Below are 22878 nucleotides of genomic sequence, written 5' to 3'. Positions count from 1 at the left end.
AAATACTTTTTTTCCCCACTGTATATTTGACGAAATTATGAAAGACAAGAATTGTAATTTTGAATTCTGTAAAGTGAGTGTGGAAGCTGCCGGGGTCTGGCAACTTGGATGGAAAATTACTGTGCATAATAGTGGACGATTTTGCCACTCCTATTTGCCATATCTTCAATTTAAGCCTAATAGAAAGTGTGTGCCCTCAGGCCTGGAGGGAAGCAAAAGTAATTCCGCTACCTAAGAGTAGTAAAGCCCCCTTTACTGGCTCAAATAGCTTACCAATCAGCCTGTTACCAACCCTTCGTACATTTCTGGAAGAAATTGTGTTTGACCAGATACATTGCTATATTACAGTAAACAAATTGACAACAGACTTTCAGCACGCTTATAGTGAAGGACATTCAACAAGCACAGCACTTACACAAATAACTGATGATTGACTGAGAGAAATCGATGATAAAAAGATTGTGGGGGCTGTTTCGTTAGACTTCAGTGCGGCTTTTGACATATGGCTTTACATCCCCTGCTATATTGTGGATAAAGAGTTACCTGTCTAACAGAACACAGAGGTTGTTCTTTAATGGAAGCCTCTCCAACATAATCAGGAATTCCCCATGGCAGCTGTCTATGCCCCTTACTTTTTCAATCTGTAGTAACGACATTCCACTGGCTTTGAGTAAAGCCAGTGTGTCTATGTATGCGGATGACTCAACACTATACATGTCAGCTACTACAGCAACTGAAATGACTGCAACACTTTAAAAAAGAGCTGCAGTCAGTTTCAGAATGGGTGGCAAGGAATACGTTAGTCCTAAATATTTCAAAAACTAAAAGCATTGCATTTGGGACAAATCATTCACTAAACCCTAAACCTCAACTAAATCATGTAATAAATCATGTGGAAATTGAGCAAGTCGAGGTGACTAAACTGCTTGGAGTAACCCTGGATTGTAAACTGTCATGGTCAAAACATATTGATACAACAGCAGCTAAGATGGGGAGAAGTCTGTCCATAATAAAGCGCTACGCTACCTTCTTAACAGCACTATCAACAAGGCAGGTCCTATAGGCTCTAATTTTGTCGCACCTGGACTACTGTTCAGTCGTGTGGTCAGGTGCCACAAAGAGGGACTTAGGAAAATTGCAATTGGCTCAGAACAGGGCAGCATGGCTGGCCCTTGGATGTACACAGAGAGCAAACAATAATATACATGTAAATCTCAAAGTGGAGGAGTGATTGACTTCATCACTACTTGTATTTGTGAGAGGTATTGACATGTTGAAAGCACCGAGCTGTCTGTTCAAACAACTAGCACACAGCTCAGACACCCATGCATACCCCACAAGACATGCCACCAGAGGTCTCTTCACAGTCCCCGAGTCCAGAACAGACTATGGGAGGCGCACAGTACTACATAGAGCCATGACTACATGGAACTCTATTCCACATCAGGTAACTGATGCAAGCAGTAGAATCAGATTTAAAAAACAGATACAAATACACCTTATGGAACAGCGGGGACTGTGAAGCAACACAAACATAGGCACAGACACATGCATACACACACATAACATACGCACTATACACACACGTACACATGGATTTTGTGTTGTAGATATGTGGTAGGGGAGTAGGGGCCTGAGGGCACACACTTAGTGTGTTGTAAAATCTGTTACGAATGTATTGTAATGTTTTTCAAATTAAATAACTGCCTTAATTTTGCCGGACCCCAGGAAGAGTAGGTACTTTTTTTAATACCTAAAGGGGTCCTAAAGTTCTAAATCAAATAGCTAAATGATCCATGGTATGACCATTTTAAAACAATTCCACCGCAGATGCAGAAGGCCAACATACAGTATAAGCAGATGCGGTGGATTGAGACGCAGCCCATAAAAAAAAACATGTATCCATCTTAAACAGACAGATTTTGATGTGGATTTGTTTATTATGTTAATTAACGTCAATTGACTCTAGGGGGTTTTAAGACATTGGAGGTGTGACTAAGCTTGTAGATGTGGAATTTCCGACCAGTTATACAGTAATAACTGAACAATGCGTGTGTTTGAGGAATAAAAAAGGTATAACTTTACAATGTTGGTTTAGTGATGTGGGAGAACTGGTGCTGGCATCTGCATTAATAAGAGGCCCAGCTATAGACAATGTACTATAGGAGAGGAAAGGTAGCCAGCATAGCCTATAGGGTCTGGCTGAGGTGAAGGCGAGTGAATGGTTTGTTGTGAGTTATTTGGTGGCAACCCAGCAGTGGTAGTCACTCATGGTGTACTCTGCTCTACTCTTATGTCTGACTGACTCATTAACATTCTCTGCAAGGTCTTCTCTCACACTCTCTCCCTCCCCTGTCTAGACTTTTCAGTAAGAGCAGAGGGGTAAAAACACTAGGAAAAGAGATGGCAATTATGAATCAACAAAGGCATAGATTAATTGACCTTTTGTATTATAGCCATCAGGTACAACTTATGTGTGTTTATGGTTGTTGGTGTTTACTGCAAGGGACTACCAATACATGCGTCCTTCATTAGAATGCTGTTGGGTCCACAGAACATAAAGTCCTAGAGGGCCCTGTGCTTCCCATTGAAGATCTCACTGCAGGTATCATCTGTGGTCATAATAAGAATGGACAAAAGCACCCACAAGAATGACAAATATGCCTCAGAATCTGATTCCTTTACAAACACAAGGACAGCATAACTTGTGCTGTGTGACCGTTTAGCTACATTACATTTCATAAACTCTCTCGAGGTTGTCAGTCTCAGTACACACTCTCTCTTGTCCTCTTCCTCTCATCCGTATTGGCTCTCATCCAATATTTTTCAGTAATTGCCTCTTACAAAACTTCCAGGTTCAATTGAAGTGCTTTGGTGTGCTTTTGTGTAAAATAAATACACTGATTGTTCACAAATGACTTTGCAGCGTATTAACTCTCTGAAGGTGATAACAGCCCAAGTCAGAGAGAGAATACAGACAGCTTCTTCAGCTGTCTGAGAATGCACTGCTTCTTCCTCCAGGAGCTGCTAGCGTAGCAACATCTGACTTTTAAGCAGCACCAATTAAATGTATTTTTTAAAACCACTGCACTTGTTATGACCGTTAAAATAGCATCCTCAACCACTCTCCTCATAGAGACATCACATCCAACCCCAGAGAGGGACTATTTTTAATCTTTAATCTTTGTTGTGTCAGCTCAAAACACTAATTGATGCCTTGTGCAATGTCGATGTCTACAGATGATCTCTGTGAATAAGGTTTAAATATAAACCTCTTACCTTTATTAACATTGACTCTTTAGCTATTTAAAGACTGGAGGAATGTCTAAAGCTTTTTATAGTTGTCAGTGGCTGATTTAAAATCACTCCTCCTGTACCTTCTTCTTTAGGATTACCAGGAATGAGCCCAGCCGTTCTATTTCTCCTCCTGAAGAGGTCTTCAAAGATGTTCCAGTCAACACGCCTTTCAAACCTGTTTAAAGTGTTACAGCCTTACAGGAATCAGACTCTCCTTCCTTTGTGCTCAGAAATAATTATGAAGTATATTTTCAGTGTCTCTCTAGATGTCCGGCGTTTCTGAGGGTAAAATAGTCTTGTCGTGAGCAGGTTCAATGGATCGTACTGCAAAGGGAAGAGGGGGGAAATCATCTGTAATTGTACTTATTTTATATGCAACAATGCTGCAGCCTATCACAGAGGAACATTTGCACAGCTATCATAAAGCTCACCAAAGATCAGGCCTGTACAGCCCCTTTGATGGAGACATGATTTGCTTGGTCACTAAATGTTAAGTGAATGCAGTTGCAGTCGACTACAAACCCAGCCCTGTCATATTTCCCAGTGTTTTATCCATCACAGTTAGCTTTTCCCTTTGAATTAACAGTCAAAGGCACTTTCTCTGTGTTCTAAAACAGAATAAAGAAAGGATGGGAGGCAGGTAGTGTAGCAGTTAAGAGCGTTGGGCCAGTAACCAAAAGGTTGCTGGTTCGAATCCCTGAGCTGACTAGGTGAAAAATCTGTCTGTGCCTTTGAGCAAGGCAATAAACACTAAGTTGCTCTGGATAAGAGTGTCTGCTAAGTGATGTAAATGTTTGGCACATCAAATTCATTATTGCCATCAGTAAAACTTAAATAAAATAAAAGTTTATTGGTTGCGTACACAGATTTACAGGTGTTATAGCAGGTGCAGAAAAATGCTTATGTTACTAGCTCCAACAGTGCAATAGAATGTCTAGCAAATACAATACAAATATATATATATATATTAAAAAAAGAAATGTAAGAAAATGGCATGTACAGTAGTAGGTATATTAGGATGAGCTATGTTGAGAATACAGTATATACATACATATACAGTGAATAAACAACAGTATATAAACAAAGTGTGAGGTGACCAGCGTTCAATGACTCTATATACATTTAACATTTACATTTTAGTCATTTAGCAGACGCTCTTATCCAGAGCGACTTACAGTTAGTGAGTGCATACCTTTTTCATACAGTATACATGGGGCATTAGTCTCAAGGTGCAGGGTTGAGTACCGGGCAGGTAGTTGGCTAGTGATGGCTGTTGAACAGTTTGATGGCCTGGTGTTAGAAGCTTTTTCTCAGTGTCTCGGTCCTGGCTCTGATGCACCTGTACGGTCTCGGTCTGCTAAATGGTAGCAGAGTGAACAGACTGTAGCTCAGGTTAATGATCTTCTTGGCCTCCCTTTGACAACGAGTGCTGTAAATGTCCTGGAGGGCAGGCAGCGTGCCCCTGGTGATGCATTGGGCTGACCGCACCACCCTCTGGAGAGCCATGTGGTTGAGGGAGGTGCAGTTGCCGTACCAGGCAGCCTGAAAGAATGCTCTCAATGGTGCATCTGTAGAAGTTGGTGAGAGTCTTAGGGGCCATGCCGAATTTCTTCAGCCGCATGAGGTTGAAAAGGCGCTGTTGCCATTTCGGGTCCTCAGTGATGTGCACGCCAAGGAACTTGAAGCTTTTGACCCTCGCCAATGAGGCACCGTTGATGTGGATGGGGGAGTGCGACCTCTTCTGGCTCCTGTAGTCCACGATCAGCTCCTTGGTTTTGTTGACGTTGAGGGAGAGTTAATTTTCCTGGCACTACTCCACCAGGGCTCTAACCTCCTCCCTGTAGGCTGTGTCGTCGTTGTTGGTAATCAGGCCTACCACTATATTGTGTCGTGGGCAAACTTGAGGATTGAGTTGGAGTCGTGCGTTGCCACTGCCACACAGTCATGGGTGGCTAACTAAAATGGCTTAAAAACACAGAAAACGATGGTCCCAAAGACAACAGTCTGTTGTCTTTGGGACAACAGACTGTTGTCTGTTGTCCCAAAGATCTGTGTTCTGTCCCTGTGCAGAATTCTTCCTGGTTATCAGGGGCTCTGTTATCAGCAAATTGACAAAAGGCTCAATGCCAGTCATTTCAAAGCCAGTGGTAATCCCTGCAGATTCGCCCAGGTTGCTCAAGGTGGATTCGATTGTGTGCCTTCTGTTGCTCAGTATGTCCTTCTGAGATAGGTCGTTCTATCTCATAGTCTCTGTCTCCCCAAAAACTTGCTCACCTGTAGGAGGCTGGACATTTGCTCCTTGCAGCCTCCTTGCGGTGCAAAACACTCGTTCCAAACAGATGAATCTTCTCCAAAATAATTCAGCATTGGGTTAGAGCTGAAGCTCTGTGATCTGGGGCTGAGATCCTGGCAGATTTGGGGCACTGGTTTGTGTCTTGTTTGGGAACACAGAGCGAGCGACATTGAGCATCTACACCACATGGCAACCATGTTGTGTTTGCCACAATGTGATCACAGGGACTCTTCAAAGATGTGCGGCTGGAAGAAAACATGGCAGAGATGTTTACCACAGTGCTCCTCTGGGTGCAAAGCAGACTGTTTATCCCCCCTAAAGCAGCTTGCCTCCCTCCTGAGTCTGTCAGCCAATCACGCTGCTGCGTCTCTCTGACAACTGTATATTTGTTTGTCAAACATATGGGTTTGCCAGCACACACTACAGCCCTTCCAATCTCTTCCCAATATTATTTTATTTGCATTTTGCCGAGGTTAACCCACAACCTGCTCCCGCCTCATATTTCTTTCTGTTCATGTAAATATTCAAGCATCAAAATGCAGTATACAATTTCCGCCTCCAGAACAAAATTACATTTAAAATTTGAGGCTGCCATTTGATGTCTGAATTGACTGAGTTGTGCTTCCAGACAATGATTTGCCGTAGTCTGTCATTTCTTTCCCCAAATGCAAGTACGCTATTTATTTTGAATCCCATTGGAATTTATTCAGTGCAACAATGTCCTGAGCCCGGTTTCACAAAAGCATCTTAAGGCTAAGTTCATCGTTGGAACCTTCGTAGGAGCATCGTTAAATCTCCGAGCTGTTTCCCAAAACCATCATTATAAACGTTTCACTTTGAAAACGCTCGTAATATAAACGCCCGCCTCATAGAACAGCCAAGACCACTTGTAGAACAGCTAAGTGAGTCGTTAATGCTTTTTTGCCCTCCAGCGTAACCTTATACACTGAAGATCTCCACTAAACATAGAATCACATGGTTTATTCGCCTCTCTGTGACCTGATAACTTCAAACAAAGTTGACTACAAATATAAAGTTGCCAATGTCTTTGCAATTGATACAAAAAAGCAAGTATAAAAACATGCTTCAAATGAAAACCGAGATGACTGCATTAAAATATAAACAGTAGGCTATAGGCCTATTTTAATCATATTGAAATACATTTAATGTTCAATCAATTGAGTTCCATTTTGCTACTTGTAGGCTACTTACTGTCTGTCATTTGTCTCAATATACACTCACCTGCCAGTTTATTAGGTACACCACCCCGTTCACGAAAATTGATCGCTCCTACAGAGTGAGTCACGTAGCCGTGGCTTGCTATATAAAGCAGGCAGACAGGCATCCAGTTACTTTTCGATTGAATGTTAGAATTGGCAAAACGAGTGACCTAAGCGACTGAGCGTGGTATGATCATCTGTGCCAGGCGCGCTGGATCCAGTATCTCAGAAACGGCCACCCGACAGGTGAAACGTCTAGGGTTTACCGAGAATGGTGCAACAAGCAATACATTTCCAGTCAGCGGCAGTCCTGTGGGCGAAAAAAGCTTGTTGATGAGAGGTCGAAGGAGAATGGCAAGAATTGTGCAAGCTAACAGGCGGGCTACAAACATACAAATAACGGCGCAGTACAACTCATCGATCATTGTCACGGATGGGCTATGTCAGCAGACGACCACTCCGGATTCCACTCATATCAGCTAAAAACAAGAAGCAGCAGCTCCAGTGGGCACGCGATCACCAATTGAGGAGTGGAAAAACTTTGCCTGGAACATGACAGAGAGTTCAGTTTACTTGAGTGGCCTGCGCAGTCCCCAGACCTCAACCCAATAGAGAATCTTTGGGATGAGATGGAACGGGCTGTTTGCAGCATAAATCTCAGTCCAATCTGCAGCAACTGCGTGATACAATCGCGTCAGTTATGGACCAACGTTTCCGACACCTTGTAGAATGCCACGAAGAATTCAGGCTGTTCTGGAGGCAAAGGGGGGTCCGACCCAGTACTAGATGGGTGTACCCAATAAAGTGTTCGGTGAATGCATTTCATGATGTGTAGCCTAACGTGCGAAATGTGACAAATTGGTGATTTAGTGCATTTTTATTGGGTAGGCATTAGAATGAGTCGCCTCAATATTGGCAGCCGTAGGTGGTAATACAGTATCTCTCTAGGAGCAGATCCGTCGTCAGTATTATTATATTAAGGTAAGATTTGAATGGAGAAAGCTGATCCGAGAGCAGCACTCCCTTTATTTCGATCCCATCAGTATCAACGCATGATCCAACGATGCACTTGGCGACCATTCTCTCTGCGTGGTTTTGGGAAACAAATGTTACATCTTCGGCCTTTGTAGGAAAGATACATCAATGTACCGATTCCATGAACTGATACAAAAAACAACACTTGATTCAACACTGAGTTTTTCAATTTAAATTACTATACAAAATTCTTGCCACCAACAGAAGTGTTTATATACACTTAGGTTGGAGTCATTAAAACTCGTTTTTCTCTTTGCTTGACATCATGGGAAAATCAAAAGAAATCAGCCAAGACCGGGAAAAAAAAGTGTAGACCTCCACAAGTCTGGTTCATCCTTGGGAGCAATTTCCAAACACCTGAAGGTACCACGTTCATCTATACAAACAATAGTACGCAAGGATAAACAATTCCAGAACAACAGCAAAGGACCTTGTGAAGATGCTGGAGGAAACAGGTACAAAAGTATCTATATCCTCAGTAAAACAAGTCCTATATCGACATAACCTGAAAGGCCGCTCAGCAAGGAAGAAGCCCCTGCTCCAAAACCGCCATAAAAAGCCAGACTACGGTTTGCAACTGCACATGGGGACAAAGATCGTACTTTTTGGAGAAATGTCCTCTGGTCTGATGAAAGAAAAATAGAACTGTTTGGCCATAATGACCATCATGTTTGGAGGAAAAAGGGAGGAGCTTGCAAGAAGATGGCCCTATTTGGTAAAAGACCAAGTCCATATTATGTCAAGAACAGCTCAAATAAGCAAAGAGAAACGACAGTCCATCACGGCGGTTGGAACCAAAAATCTCATCAGACCAAAGGACAGATTTCCTTTGTCGTTTCTCTTTGCTTATTTGAGCTGTTCTTGCCATAATATGGACTTGGTCTTTTACCAAATAGGGCTATTCCTAACAGAGGAATATTGGAAAAATGTGTTATGGACAGACAAATCGAAGTTTGAGGTGTTCTGATCACAAAGAAGAACATTTGTGAGAAGCAGACCAAATGAAAAGATGCTGGAGGAGTGCTTGATGCCATCTGTCAAGCATGGTGGAGGGAATGTGATGGTCTGGGGGAGCTTTGATGGTGGTAAAGTGGGAGATTTGTACAGGGTAAAAGGGATCTTGAAGAAGGAAGGCTATCACTCCATTTTGCAACGCCATGCCATACACTGTGGACGGCGCTTGATTGGAGCCAATTTCCTCCTACAACAGGACAATGACCCAAAGCACAGCTCCAAACTATGCAAGAACTATTTAGGGAAGAAGCAGTCAGCTGGTATTCTGTCTATAATGGAGTGTCCAGCACAGTCACCAGATCTCAACCCTATTGAGATGTTGTGGGAGCAGCTTAACCGTATGGTACGTAAGAACTGCCCATCAAGCCAATCCAACTTGTGGGAGGTGCTTCAGATTACCTCAACAAATTGACAACTAGAATGCCAAAGGTCTGCAAGGCTGTAATTGCTGCAAATGGAAGATTCTTTGACGAAAGCAAAGTTTGAAGGACACAATTATTATTTCAATTAAAAAATCATTATTTCTAACCTTGTCATTGACTACATTTCCTATGCATTTTGCTATATTTCCTATTCAACTAATTTCATGTATGTTTTCATGGAAAACAAGGACATTTCTAAGTGACCCCAAACTTTTGAACGGTAGTGTATATATCAAAAAGATGCATCGTAAAACAATTGTAAGACTAAGTTCCATCGCTATCAGGAAACCGGGCCCTGGTCTCTCAAGACGCGGCTCTTCATTCAACAATAAATAATTACATTTGGTATGGTTTAACTTGATGCTCGCACACCAATTAGTAAAAACTGTGAAAAATGTGATCACACTATCGCCATGACAGTTCCATTCTACTCAATAACTTATTCCACTCTACATCAACTCCAGCAGCTAATAGGCATCAACTGACCAATTCTGAACCAGGCATCAGTGTGAACCCAGGTCGACTTTGCGCCACCAAACTGTGTTGGCCCACTGAGCTACAACCTAGACATGTGGCAGTGAGGCAACAACAGGCAGTGAGGCAACACTGCAAAACAGTACACCAATTAAAACATAAAAAATAACTTACAAAATTAGCATTCCTATATCGCCATTCTAACCATTTCCATATAAACAGCTTTACACAAATCAGTGAAAATGTAGGCTTGGGTTATAATAATTGTTTACCAATTGGAAACTACATTGGGTATAATTAATCTTTTAAAGATGCCAATAGAGTACAATGCCAATGTTTTCTCCCCCTGATCACTCAATAAATGCCATTAATCTATTCAGCGAATAAACTAATGCATGCCCATATTGCTGATCACAACATTGCTCATGCCGACTCGGGTGTCAACAGAATCTCCAAGGTATTACGCACCCATCCGAACGGAAAAGGAGCAAACAAGAGACAGATGGAGGGTGGGATGAGAGAGAAAGAAAGAGAAAGAGAGAAACACATTCAGGTACTGTAGAGTAGGACCCCCTGAATGAATCCTCAAATAGGGAAATTTGGATTATTCAGCAGTAGTAAGGGAACGAGAGAGAGAGAGAGAGAGAAAGAGAGAGACCAGCCTTTGCTATCCCAGAGAGAGTAGATAACAGGAGAGAAAGAAAGAGAGAGAGCAGCTGTCGATAGCACTGAGCGCCTGTGATTGGCTGTCCCAGAGGAACTACTTTGAGGAAGCTGGTGCTGACCGGCCGGTCGATGGATCAGCCGTGGGCATGTGAGTGACGAGGGCCCCACTGATTGTGTTTACTCACAAGGTTTCGCCCTGACCGATCAATCCCCAAACTGCACGTTTGGCATCGAAATGACTGGGATACTCCAGACTGTAGTAACATGATCATCATACTGTACACAAAGTGTTTATGCTGCTGTTTCCAGCTAGCTACTTCAGGAGGAAGGATGTTTGTTTTATTTGAATCCCTTTCCTTTTCCTCCCAAGGGTTGAGTGGAAAAAGGTTTTGTGGAAAAAGGTTTTGTATTTCTTGTTAGCTTACCATACATAATGATAAAGATAATGTTGTGATTTAATGAAGGTTGTTCCATGTTAGACACAGTTTTCGAAACATCAGAGAATCTGAAGCTGGATTTGCTGTGAATCCCATAATGGTAATACATACATTATGATGATCATGCTACTGCACCATATGGATTTTTTTGGGTTTACAAACCAGCTGTCACATTAGAACTCGCATGAACAAGCATACATGAGTGAGTTCAAACATGAAAACATATCCTTGTGTATACATTGAACACTCCCACGTTTGAATCAGCTAGGTCTTTCATCTAGAGGTGGGGCTGGAGACGCTATTTTAACAAGTAAACAAGGAGGAGTGTTAAAAAAAGACCTTAAATCAGAGTGAAAGCAAGGCTACAGACTCCATTTATTTCTGCCAGCCTAGAGTAATGGTGTGAAAGATGCTGTGGCTGAAGATGAGGCTTTGTGAGAGGGAAGAGGAGGGTGTCCATTCATTTTGAGGATGAGGACGACGTCGGGCCTCCACTGTCCTGGCTGTCAGATCCTGGGTCTGGTAAGGTCATTGGTGTTACTACTGTCTCCCGCTGGATGTCAGTGGGAAGACCTTTGTCCTTGTCCATCACCACTGTAGCCCCTCCTTTGGCCCCTATTTTGACCCCTGCTTTGGATCTTCCCCTGGCTTTCCCCTCTGCCCCCTGGGCCCCGGCCCTCTGCTTCCTACTGGCCCTCTGAGCCTTGTTCTTCAGATACGTCTCCTCCAGTTGGAACAACAGATCCTCCAACATCCCCACCTGAGCAGAAAACAATTCAAAACACAAGAGAACAGAACAAGTTACAGTGTGCTATAAGCAATAACTAACAATTTTCACATGTAGACAGATTTTCCAGAGGAGCGTGAAGTTATATACAGTGAGGGAAAAAAGTATTTGATCCTCTGCTGATTTTGTAAGTTTGCCCACTGACAAAGAAATTATGAGTCTATAATTTTAATGGTAGGTTTATTTGAACAGTGAGAGACAGAATAACAACAAAAGAATCCAGAAAATGCATGTCAAAAATGTTATAAATTGATTTGCATTTTAATGAGGGAAATAAGTATTTGACCCCCTCTCAATCAGAAAGATTTCTGGCTCCCAGGTGTCTTTTATACAGGTAACGAGCTGAGATTAGGAGCACACTCTTAAAGGGAGTGCTCCTAATCTCAGCTTGTTACCTATATAAAAGACACCTGTCCACAGAAGCAATCAATCAGATTCCAAACTCTCCACCATGGCCAAGACCAAAGAGCTCTCCAAGGATGTCAGGGACAAGATTGTAGACCTACACAAGGCTGGAATGGGCTACAAGACCATCGCCAAGCAGCTTGGTGAGAAGGTGACAACAGTTGGTGCGATTATTCGCAAATGGAAGAAACACAAAAGAACTGTCAATATCCCTCAGCCTGGGGCTCCATGCAAGATCTCACCTCGTGGAGTTGCAATGATCATGAGAACGGTGAGGAATCAGCCCAGAACTACACGGGAGGATCTTGTCAATGATCTCAAGGCAGCTGGGACCATAGTCACCAAGAAAACAATTGGTAACACACTACGCCGTGAAGGACTGAATTCCTGCAGCGCCCGCAAGTTCCCCCTGCTCAAGAAAGCACATACACTGGGGGAAAAAAGTATTTAGTCAAATCAAATCAAATTGTATTGGTCACATGCGCCGAATACAACAGGTGCAGACATTACAGTGAAATGCTTACTTACAGCCCTTAACCAACAGTGCATTTATTTTTAACAAAAAAATTAAAAATAAAACAACAAAAAAAGTGTTGAGAAAAAAAAGAGCAGAAGTAAAATAAAATAACAGTAGGGAGGCTATATATACAGGGGGGTACCGTTGCAGAGTCAATGTGCGGGGGCACCGGCTAGTTGAGGTAGTTGAGGTAATATGTACATGTGGGTAGAGTTAAAGTGACTATGCATAAATAATTAACAGAGTAGCAGCAGCGTAAAAAAGGATGGGGTGGGGGGGCAGTGCAAATAGTCCGGGTAGCCATGATTAGCTGTTCAGGAGTCTTATGGCTTGGGGGTAGAAGCTGTTGAGAAGTCTTTTGGACCTAGACTTGGCACTCCGGTACCGCTTGCCGTGCGGTAGCAGAGAGAACAGTCTATGACTAGGGTGGCTGGAGTCTTTGACAATTTTGAGGGCCTTCCTCTGACACCGCCTGGTATAGAGGTCCTGGAGCTTGGCAGGAAGCTTGGCCCCCAATTGTGCAAGTTCTCCCACTTAAAAAGATGAGAGAGGCCTGTAATTTTCATCATAGGTACACGTCAACTATGACAGACAAAATGAGAAAAAAAAATCCAGAAAATCACATTGTAGGATTTTTAATGAATTTATTTGCAAATTATGGTAGAAAATAAGTATTTGGTCAATAACAAAAGTTTCTCAATACTTTGTTATATACCCTTTGTTGGCAATGACACAGGTCAAACGTTTTCTGTAAGTCTTCACAAGGTTTTCACACACTGTTGCTGGTATTTTGGCCCATTCCTCCATGCAGATCTCCTCTAGAGCAGTGATGTTTTGGGGCTGTCGCTGGGCAACACGGACTTTCAACTCCCTCCAAAGATTTTCTATGGGGTTGAGATCTGGAGACTGGCTAGGCCACTCCAGGACCTTGAAATGCTTCTTACGAAGCCACTCCTTCGTTGCCCGGGCGGTGTGTTTGGGATCATTGTCATGCTGAAAGACCCAGCCACGTTTCATCTTCAATGCCGTTGCTGATGGAAGGAGGTTTTCACTCAAAAACAAGTTCAAACAGGTGCCATTAATACAGGTAACGAGTGGAGGACAGAGGAGCCTCTTAAAGAAGAAGTTACAGGTCTGTGAGAGCCAGAAATCTTGCTTGTTTATAGGTGACCAAATACTTATTTTCCACCATAATTTGCAAATAAATTCATTAAAAATCCTACAATGTGATTTTCTGGATTTTTTTTCTCAATTTGTCTGTCATAGTTGACGTGTACCTATGATGAAAATTACAGGCCTCTCTCATCTTTTTAAGTGGGAGAACTTGCACAATTGGTGGCTGACTAAATACTTTTTCCCCCCACTGTATACAGGGCCGTCTGAAGTTTGCCAATTAACATCTGAATGATTCAGAGGAGAACTGGGTGAAAGTGTTGTGGTCAGATGAGACCAAAATCGAGCTCTTTGGCATCAACTCAACTCGCCGTGTTTGGAGGAGGAGGAATGCTGCCTATGACCCCAAGAACACCATCCCCACCGTCAAACATGGAGGTGGAAACATTATGCTTTGGGGATGTTTTTCTGCTAAGGGGACAGGACAACTTCCCCGCATCAAAGGGACAATGGACGGGGCCATGTACCGTCAAATCTTGGGTGAGAACCTCCTTCCCTCAGCCAGGGCATTGAAAATGGGTCGTGGATGGGTATTCCAGCATGACAATGACCCAAAACACACGGCCAAGGCAACAAAGGAGTGGCTCAAGAAGAAGCACATTAAGGTCCTGAAGTGGCCTAGCCAGTCTCCAGACCTTAATACCATAGAAAATCTGTGGAGGGAGCTGAAGCTTCAAGTTGCCAAACGTCAGCCTCGAAACCTTAATGACTTGGAGAAGATCTGCAAAGAGGAGTGGGACAAAATCCCTCCTGAGATGTGTGCAAACCTGGTGGCCAACTACAAGAAACGTCTGTCCTCTGTGATTGCCAACAAGGGTTTTGCCACCAAGTACTAAGTCATGTTTTGCAGAGGGGTCAAATACTTATTTCCCTCATTAAAATGAAAATCAATTTATAACATTTTTGACATGCGTTTTTCTGGATTTTTTTGTTGTTATTCTGTCTCTCACTGTTAAAATAAACCTACCATTACAATTATAGACTGATCATGTCTTTGTCAGTGGGCAAACGTACAAAATCAGCAGGGGATCAAATACTTTTTTCCCTCACTGTGTTTAGTGTGACAATTATTTTATTTTTTTATGGTGTTGCGAGCCAAGCCCAGCAGCTCAGCCCCTCCTCTCCTTTCTGCCCCTCCAGGGAAGTAATTACCTGGTAGAGATGTAGGGTTTGGCCTGTACCTCCCTCATTCATTTGTGAGGTGAAGGCTTGGTGTGAGAATTTACTGTGCGCAGCCCGCGCTCATACCAGAGAAAGGGAGGAGGAGAAAGGGAGTGAAATATGAAAGTGAATGTATGATGAAGAGATGAATTTAGAAAAACCTATTTGGAGTACCGGGGAGAGACAGAGAGGGAGCACTCAAAGTGAGGCTGAGGTGAGAGAGAAGGAGAGAGAGAGGGGGAAATAAAAGAACGAAAGAAACTGAAAGAGAAAGAGTGAGATAGAGGGGAGATACAATATAGAGAGACTGAAAGAGACAGGGTGAGAGAGGGATTTGTGTGTTGTGACTGACAGAGGAGCCAGTCTGATGGTGGAGGTGGTGGTGCTGGGGTGTCTGTTTCTATTCGTGGGATCTGAGACCAAACTCCACAGCCATACCCTGGGGATTCACCTAAACTTAGAGCAGGAGAAGTGGGGCTGCACTTTCTCACCTTACATACGCACTCCACACACCCCCCCCATACACCTTAGAACCTGGGACTCCATTTGAACAACAATTAGCCTCTCCATTGGTTTGCAGGCCGCATCTGCACCACTTTCTATATGAAAAGCAGCAGCAGCTTCAGAGGGCCCAGGGCCCGGGGCTGACTGAGGTGGCTGTGCTATCTATCTATTTGTTTATTTGGATACCCATTATCTTTTGCAGAAGCAGCAGCTACTCTTCCTGGGGTCCAGGAAGTAACAAAACACTGACAGACAAGAACAGTCACAGAAATTTAAAATACGACATACAAACACAATACAACTAAAAAATACTTTAGGTTACTGGCCCAACGCTCCTACCCGCCAGGCTCTATGTGTGTGTCTACAGAGGCTGCCATGCCATGCCCATGGAGCTGAGCTGTGATATGACACCCGTCAAAGTGTCCATCAAACCTGTCAGCCCTCATCACCACGGTGACGGAGTGTTACCCTATCGACTGACCCTCAATGTATTCAAAATAACCCAGTCAATACAGCCCTTAAAACATTGTGACCTTTTCACTGTTTTCAAGTCAAATTAGTTTCCAAATCAATAACAATGAAACTTTGTGGTGAGTCACAGTTTAGGACTACTTTGTACTTTTGCTTTGTGTCGTTTGAGCACAGACTCCTGTACAAGCACTCACAGATGCACTGATTGTAAGCTTTTCCATCTTTTCAGGGGGAGGGGGTTGGAAATATTCTGAAGTTTGAGTAAAACACTACAGCGCTGCGGTGCAGTCCACATTTCTTATAGATATTTTATGGAGCGGAAAACATTGATGCCGTCCGTCTGCCGAAACTGGGGAAAGTGCAGTTATTTTTATGTCATTTATTTACAGCAAGGGCCAATGTCCTTATAATGACTGGCCAAAAACAAACAGGAAAACAATGTGTATGCAGGAAAACAATGTTTATGCAGACCTGTGTCAGAATCAAGTCGTCATTTCTATTTGTTAGTTAATGCCCTGCTGATTTATGCCAGTTGAAGAGAGCCGAAGAGAAGGGAAAATTAACTTGCCACCTCTAATATTTCGGTAGGCGTCGAGTGGCCGCACTCAATAAATGATGGTGTTGAGAAATGGTTGGTCGTCACTCTCAGGATATAAACTCAGCAAAAAAATAAACATACCTTTTTCAGGACCCTTGTCTTTCAAAGATAATTTGTAAAAATCCAAATAACTTCACAGATCTTCATTGTAAAGGGTTTAAACACTGTTTCCCATGCTTGTTCAATGAACCATAAACAATGAATGAACATGCAACTGTGGAACGGTCGTTAAGACACTAACAGCTTACAGATGGTATCAATTAAGGTCACAGTTATTAAAACTTAGGACTCTAAAAGAGGCCTTTCTACTGACTCTGAAAAACACCAAAAGAAGATGCCCAGGGTTCCTGCTCATCTGCGTGAACGTGCCTTAGGCATGCTGCAAGGACGCATGAGGACTGCAGATGTGGCCAGGGCAATAAATTGCAATGTCCGTACTGTGAGACGCCTAAGACAGCGCTACAGGGAGACAGGACGGACAGCTGATCGTCCTCGCAGTGGCAGACCACGTGTAACAACACCTGCACAGGATCGGTACATCCGAACATCACACCTGTGGGACAGGTACAGGATGGCAACAACAACACCAGGAACGCACAATCTCTCCATCAGTGCTCAGACTGTCCGCAATAGGCTGAGAGAGGCTGGACTGAGGGCTTGTAGGCCTGTTGTAAGGCAGGTCCACACCAGACATCACCGGCAACAATGTCGCCTATGGGCACAAACCCACCGTCGCTGGACCAGACAGAACTGGCAAAAAGTGCTCTTCACTGACGAGTCGCGGTTTTGTCTCACCAGGGGTGATGGTCGGATTCGCGTTTATCGTCGAAGGAATAAGCGGTACACTGAGGCCTGTACTATAGAGCGGGATCGTCATAGTCTGGGGCGGTGTGTTACAGCATCATCGGACTGAGCTTGTTGTCATTGCAGGCAATCTTAACGCTGTGCGTTACATGGTACCCTTCCTGCAGGCTCATCCTGACATGACCCTCCAGCATGACAATGCTACCAGCCATACTGCTCGTTCTGTGCGTGATTTCCTGCAAGACAGGAATGTCAGTGTTCTGCCATGGCCAGCGAAGAGCCCGGATCTCAATCCCATTGAGCACGTCTGGGACCTGTTGGATCGGAGGGTGAGGGCTAGGGCCATTCCCCCCAGAAATGTCTGGGAACTTGCAGATGCCTTGGTGGAAGAGTGGGGTAATATCTCACAGCAAGAACTGGCAAATCTGGTGCAGTCCAAAAGGAGGAGATGCACTGCAGTACTTAATGCAGTTACTTTTGATTTTGACCCCCCCTTTGTTCAGGGACACATTATTCAATTTCTGTTAGTCACATGTCTGTGGAACTTGTTCAGTTTGTCTCAGTTGTTGAATCTTGTTATGTTCCTAAAAAAAATTACACATTGACAGTGAGAAGTTGACAGTGAGAGGACGTTTCTTTTTTTACTGAGTTTATGAAGCAAATACCGGCGGGCATTGATTATGGATTTTACAGGTCTGAGGATCTGAGATTTTATGACCTTATGCACTTTAAAGAGTGGATTGGCGCATGTATGTTAGCGCCGGCTAATTTGCGCATACAGTAACAGTACAAATGGCCCTTACATAAAATACTTGAGAGATGGCGTGGCTGAGTGGAAGATAAGGTAATCTACATTGCTTGCAGTGCTTCCATTTTCTTCCACAGCCTTATGGCCTTACGTCTCTTAGTTTAACAACTGATTTTAGACAGTGCCGATAACTCAGGGAAAATTACACCCGCTACAATGACGATAAATTACAATGTGAATTCAACATGTATAATAAATTCAGGGTGACTAACCAATAATATAGTCTCGAGTTAGAAAATGTGATGTTAGTTATCGTAAGTAAAGCTTGACCTTTCAGTGAAAATCTGTTAAATATCAAAATAGGGAAGTACTGTAGTGTCCCATTGAATAATTCAAGTAATTTACAACTGTTACTGTATCCATTACAGCGATTGAATGTTTAAACATTGAAACAGAAACAGCTTGCCAGCCCAACCCTCTCCTGCTCAGTTTGACAGACCCTGCATAGGAATGATGTATGGGTCAGATAGGAGGTGAAAAGACCCATCCACCAGCGCTGGGCTCAGCCTATTGCAGTGGGCTTTTAAGGTGTGAGTTTGTGTCGATATGCGTGTGTCTGTGTGTGTGTGTGATAGAGTATGTGTGTATGTTGATGTGTGTGCATGATTAATACAGCCCATCACTAACGGATGTGGTCATGCTCCGCTGGGTGTGAGATAGACTGACCCAGTGATGCACTGCACTGCGCCCCCCCATGCCACCTCTTCCCCCTGTCCCATTCATCACCAACCCTGGCTGCCCTGCTGCCTCCCTCCTGACTGCAGCCTGGGTCCCCTCCCTATCCTTCTCCACTGCTCAGTCCCATAACCACCAGTCACCAGGAAACAACTCCACACAGGAGAGAGAGAGAGCATGGAAATGCAATCAGGGATATTGTAATGTGATTTATCTTTAATTTCCAGCTGTCCAACGAGGCTCCAGCCCAACAGGACTTGATGTTTATACGCTGATCTGCATTAAAGTATCACAGTAGCTTTACACTTGGTTTTGTTCTCAAGCCAAGTCTGTTTGCAGCACTACATACCGTAGTGAGATGAAATGCCAAAGCCACACTAATTAACAAAGAAAATAATTTGGTCTGAAAAATGAAATGGGCCTCTCCCTCCTGGGAGCCATTTGAAAGTTCAGTAGGCATTGTAAATCTTAATGGAGGTGACAGGCGTGCCACAAGGATATCCCAACGCAAAATAAAAAAACATCTATCCTAATTTGATATGTCAAATCATCATTTAGATTTTGTCGGGAGAATGCTAAGCGTGTGTTTGGAGGGTACAGTGTAGACATTGGTATTTCCATCCCCTCATCCCTCTCATTGTCCTTTTCACTTTCTCTCTATTTACCTTTTGCATTTCATTCCACACACGTTCTCTATCAGTCCGCCTTCCTTCAAGGGTGTCCATGGTGTCTGCCATTAGAGCCTGCAGCTGTGGGCCCGAGATAAAGATTATCAGAGCGCAATTCACACACCAGCAATAACTTCTCTAAACACATGCTTAAAAGCTAATTAAAAAATCATTTGTCGGATGATTATTTTTATAAGTCATTCCTCATACAATGAGGGCTGCCATCTTGTCTTTTTTCTACATGGAGAGAAGCCTGGGCGCTGTGGCCTTTCACAGCAGCGGTGGGCTAGGGGGAGACAATGTGGACAAATTGACAAACAGCACTCGTCCATCCAACATCCTCGCAGTCTCATGTCAGAATTGAACATTCATCCATGTTTCTCTAATGTTACATTTCTAAGTGTTTAAGGTCAAGTTTAGCAATTAATGCCGAATTCTTAAGGTTAGGCATTAACTCCGAATGGTTAAGGTAAGGGTTAAGGTTTGGGACAGTCTTAAAACAAAAATACTTTGTATCACTGGATTTGAATATGCAACCTTTAGAACTAGAGAGTCAGATGCTTACGCCCATCCACCATCCCCAACGCCCTAGCAAAACCAAAACCTACTTGAAGGTAACAGCGAAAATTGTTGCCCCCTAGTGGCCGGTTTCCATTTCATCTCCCGACGTCCTCAGACATGGATGGATGTCGAATACCGACTTGTATCACGGGTGACCTGCCTGCGTCCATCAAGATGCGTGGGAGGAGGTAATATACACAGGGCTGCACTCTGGAGCCCATTTATCTGCAGCACTAACCCTTAACCTAACCCTTATTGTAACCATAACTCTAAAATAGCCTTTTTCCTTGTGGGGACCGGCGAAGTGCAGAATTTTCCTTGTTTTACTCTTCCCACAAGGATAGTAAAACCAAAAACACACACACACACACAAAGGGGTGGCTGGCTGGTGCTCCTGCTTTCACTACACAAATACCTTTCCCCCTTCTATTTCTCCAGACACAGGAGACTTTTCTGGGGGCAATTCACCAACATGCGTGTGTGTTCTTAATGATAACATTTCCTGAGAGAGAGAGAGAGAGCGCTCGCCGGTAAAACTGTGTTTTTTTGCTCTCTGGCCGGACATCCACTGAAAACTCAGAGGAGAACTGTGTAGCTCCGTTGGTAGAGCATGGTATTTGCAACGGCAGGATAGTGGGTTCGATTCCCAGGATCACCCGCACGTAAAATGTATCCATGCATGACTGTAAGTAGCTTTGGATAAAAGCGTCTGCTAAACGGCATACAGCGAGGGAAAAAAGTATTTGATCCCCTGCTGATTTCGTACGTTTGCCCACTGACAAAGAAATTATCAGTCTATAATTTTAATGGTAGGTTTATTTGAACAGTGAGAGACAGAATAACAACCAAAAAATCCAGAAAAAGCATGTCAAAAATTTTATAAATTGATTTGCATTTTAATGAGGGAAATAAGTATTTTACCCCCTCTCAATCAGAAAGATTTCTGGCTCCCAGGTGTCTTTTATACAGGTAACGAGCTGAGATTAGGAGCACACTCAAAGTGTGAGGAGTGCTCCTAATCTCAGCGTGTTACCTGTATAAAAGACACCTGTCCACAGAAGCAATCAATCAATCAGATTCCAAACTCTCCACCATGGCCAAGACCAAAGAGCTCTCCAAGGATGTCAGGGACAAGATTGTAGACCTACACAAGGCTGGAATGGGCTACAAGACCATCGCCAAGCAGCTTGGTGAGAAGGTGACAACAGTTGGTGCGATTATTCGCAAATGGAAGAAACACAAAATAACTGTCAATCTCCCTCGGCCTGGGGCTCCATGCAAGATCTCACCTCGTGGAGTTGCAATGATCATGAGAACGGTGAGGAATCAGCCCAGAACTACACGGGAGGATCTTGTCAATGATCTCAAGGCAGCTGGGACCATTGTCACCAAGAAAACAATTGGTAATACACTACGCCGTGAAGGACTGAAATCCTGCAGCGCCCGCAAGGTCCCCCTGCTCAAGAAAGCACATATACAGGGCTGTCTGAAGTTTGCCAATGAACATCTGAATGATTCAGAGGAGAACTGGGTGAAAGTGTTGTGGTCAGACGAGACCAAAATCGAGCTCTTTGGCATCAACTCAACTCGCCGTGTTTGGAGGAGGAGGAATGCTGCCTATGACCCCAAGAACACCACCCCCACCGTCAAACATGGAGGTGGAAACATTATGCTTTGGGGGTGTTTTTCTGCTAAGGGGACAGGACAACTTCACCGCATCAAAGGGACGATGGACGGGGCCATGTACCGTCAAATCTTGGGTGAGAACCTCCTTCCCTCAGCCAGGGCATTGAAAATGAGTCGTGGATGGGTATTCCAGCATGACAATGACCCAAAACACACGGCCAAGGCAACAAAGGAGTGGCTCATGAAGTAGCACATTAAGGTCCTGGAGTGGCCTAGCCAGTCTCCAGACCTTAATCCCATAGAAAATCTGTGGAGGGAGCTGAAAATTCGAGTTGCCAAACGTCAGCCTCGAAACCTTAATGACTTGGAGAAGATCTGCAAAGATGAGTGGAACAAAATCCCTCCTGAGATGTGTGCAAACCTGGTGGCCAACTACAAGAAACGTCTGACCTCTGTGATTGCCAAGAAGGGTTTTGCCACCAAGTTTTGCAGAGGGGTCAAATACTTATTTCCCTCATGCGTTTTTCTGGATTTTTTTGTTGTTATTCTGTCTCTCACTGTTCAAATAAACCTACCATTAAAATTATAGAGTGATCATGTCTTTGTCAGTGGGCAAACGTACAAAATCAGCAGGGGATCAAATACTTTTTTCCCTCACTGTATATTAAAACGAACAGCAGAGCAGCTCCCAGGCTCCCAGTACTGAGTGAATGTGCCAAACTACCCATTTACATCCACTAGAAGAGCTGGGTATTTAAATTGATTCACTGACAGAAATATAATTATTTTGCTCCTTACCTGTTGAAAGGAGGCACATCGTCATGGCTCCAGTGTTTGCGACAGGCGACCCCTTTACTGTACTGTAATATCTGTGGTAGTAGAAGTTGTCATGGCTGTTGTTGCCTAAACAAACATGGCCCCTCTCCCCTGGTCTCTATTCATGGTAGATTTGGTTGCAATATCACAGCCAATGTGCGGCTCTAATCTAGTAAAGAGACAATTATAGAGCTTCAGCATCACCGCAAACTGTATACCTGAATGAGACTTGCATACACCACCTCTTCCATTTCTGTTTCCCTGTTCCCTCCTGTTATCTACTCTCTCTGGAAAAGCAAAGGTCTCTCTCTCTCTCTTATCCTAGTTATTTTTTTTCACGTGTGCTGTTAAAGTGCTCCTAGATAACATCACCTCAGGCCCAGGAGAGACCTCTTATCCACCCCTGTACCGCCTCTGATATTACCAGAGTGATGTTGAGGTTGCTG

General features: G+C 43.6%; 1 protein-coding gene across 3 annotated transcripts in view; it reads right to left on the bottom strand.

The window, feature by feature from the left end:
* Positions 1-11209: 11209 nt before the first annotated feature.
* The window catches only part of LOC121533383 (spermatogenesis-associated protein 16), a 51700-nt gene continuing 40031 nt past the window's right edge, over positions 11210-22878 (bottom strand). For all 3 annotated transcript variants that reach the window (XM_041839278.1, XM_041839277.1, XM_041839276.2), the window contains 2 exons: positions 19427-19510; positions 11210-11618 (listed from right to left, as the gene is read on the bottom strand). In XM_041839278.1, coding sequence (XP_041695212.1) covers positions 11319-11618; positions 19427-19510 — 384 coding nt within the window. In that variant the 3' untranslated portion in view covers positions 11210-11318. The remainder of the gene's footprint in view (positions 11619-19426; positions 19511-22878) is intronic.

Source organism: Coregonus clupeaformis, chromosome 20 (assembly GCF_020615455.1).
Source record: "Coregonus clupeaformis isolate EN_2021a chromosome 20, ASM2061545v1, whole genome shotgun sequence".
In the NCBI taxonomy this organism is placed as follows: Eukaryota; Metazoa; Chordata; class Actinopteri; order Salmoniformes; family Salmonidae; genus Coregonus; species Coregonus clupeaformis.
This window is presented reverse-complemented; position numbering and strand designations above follow the sequence as displayed.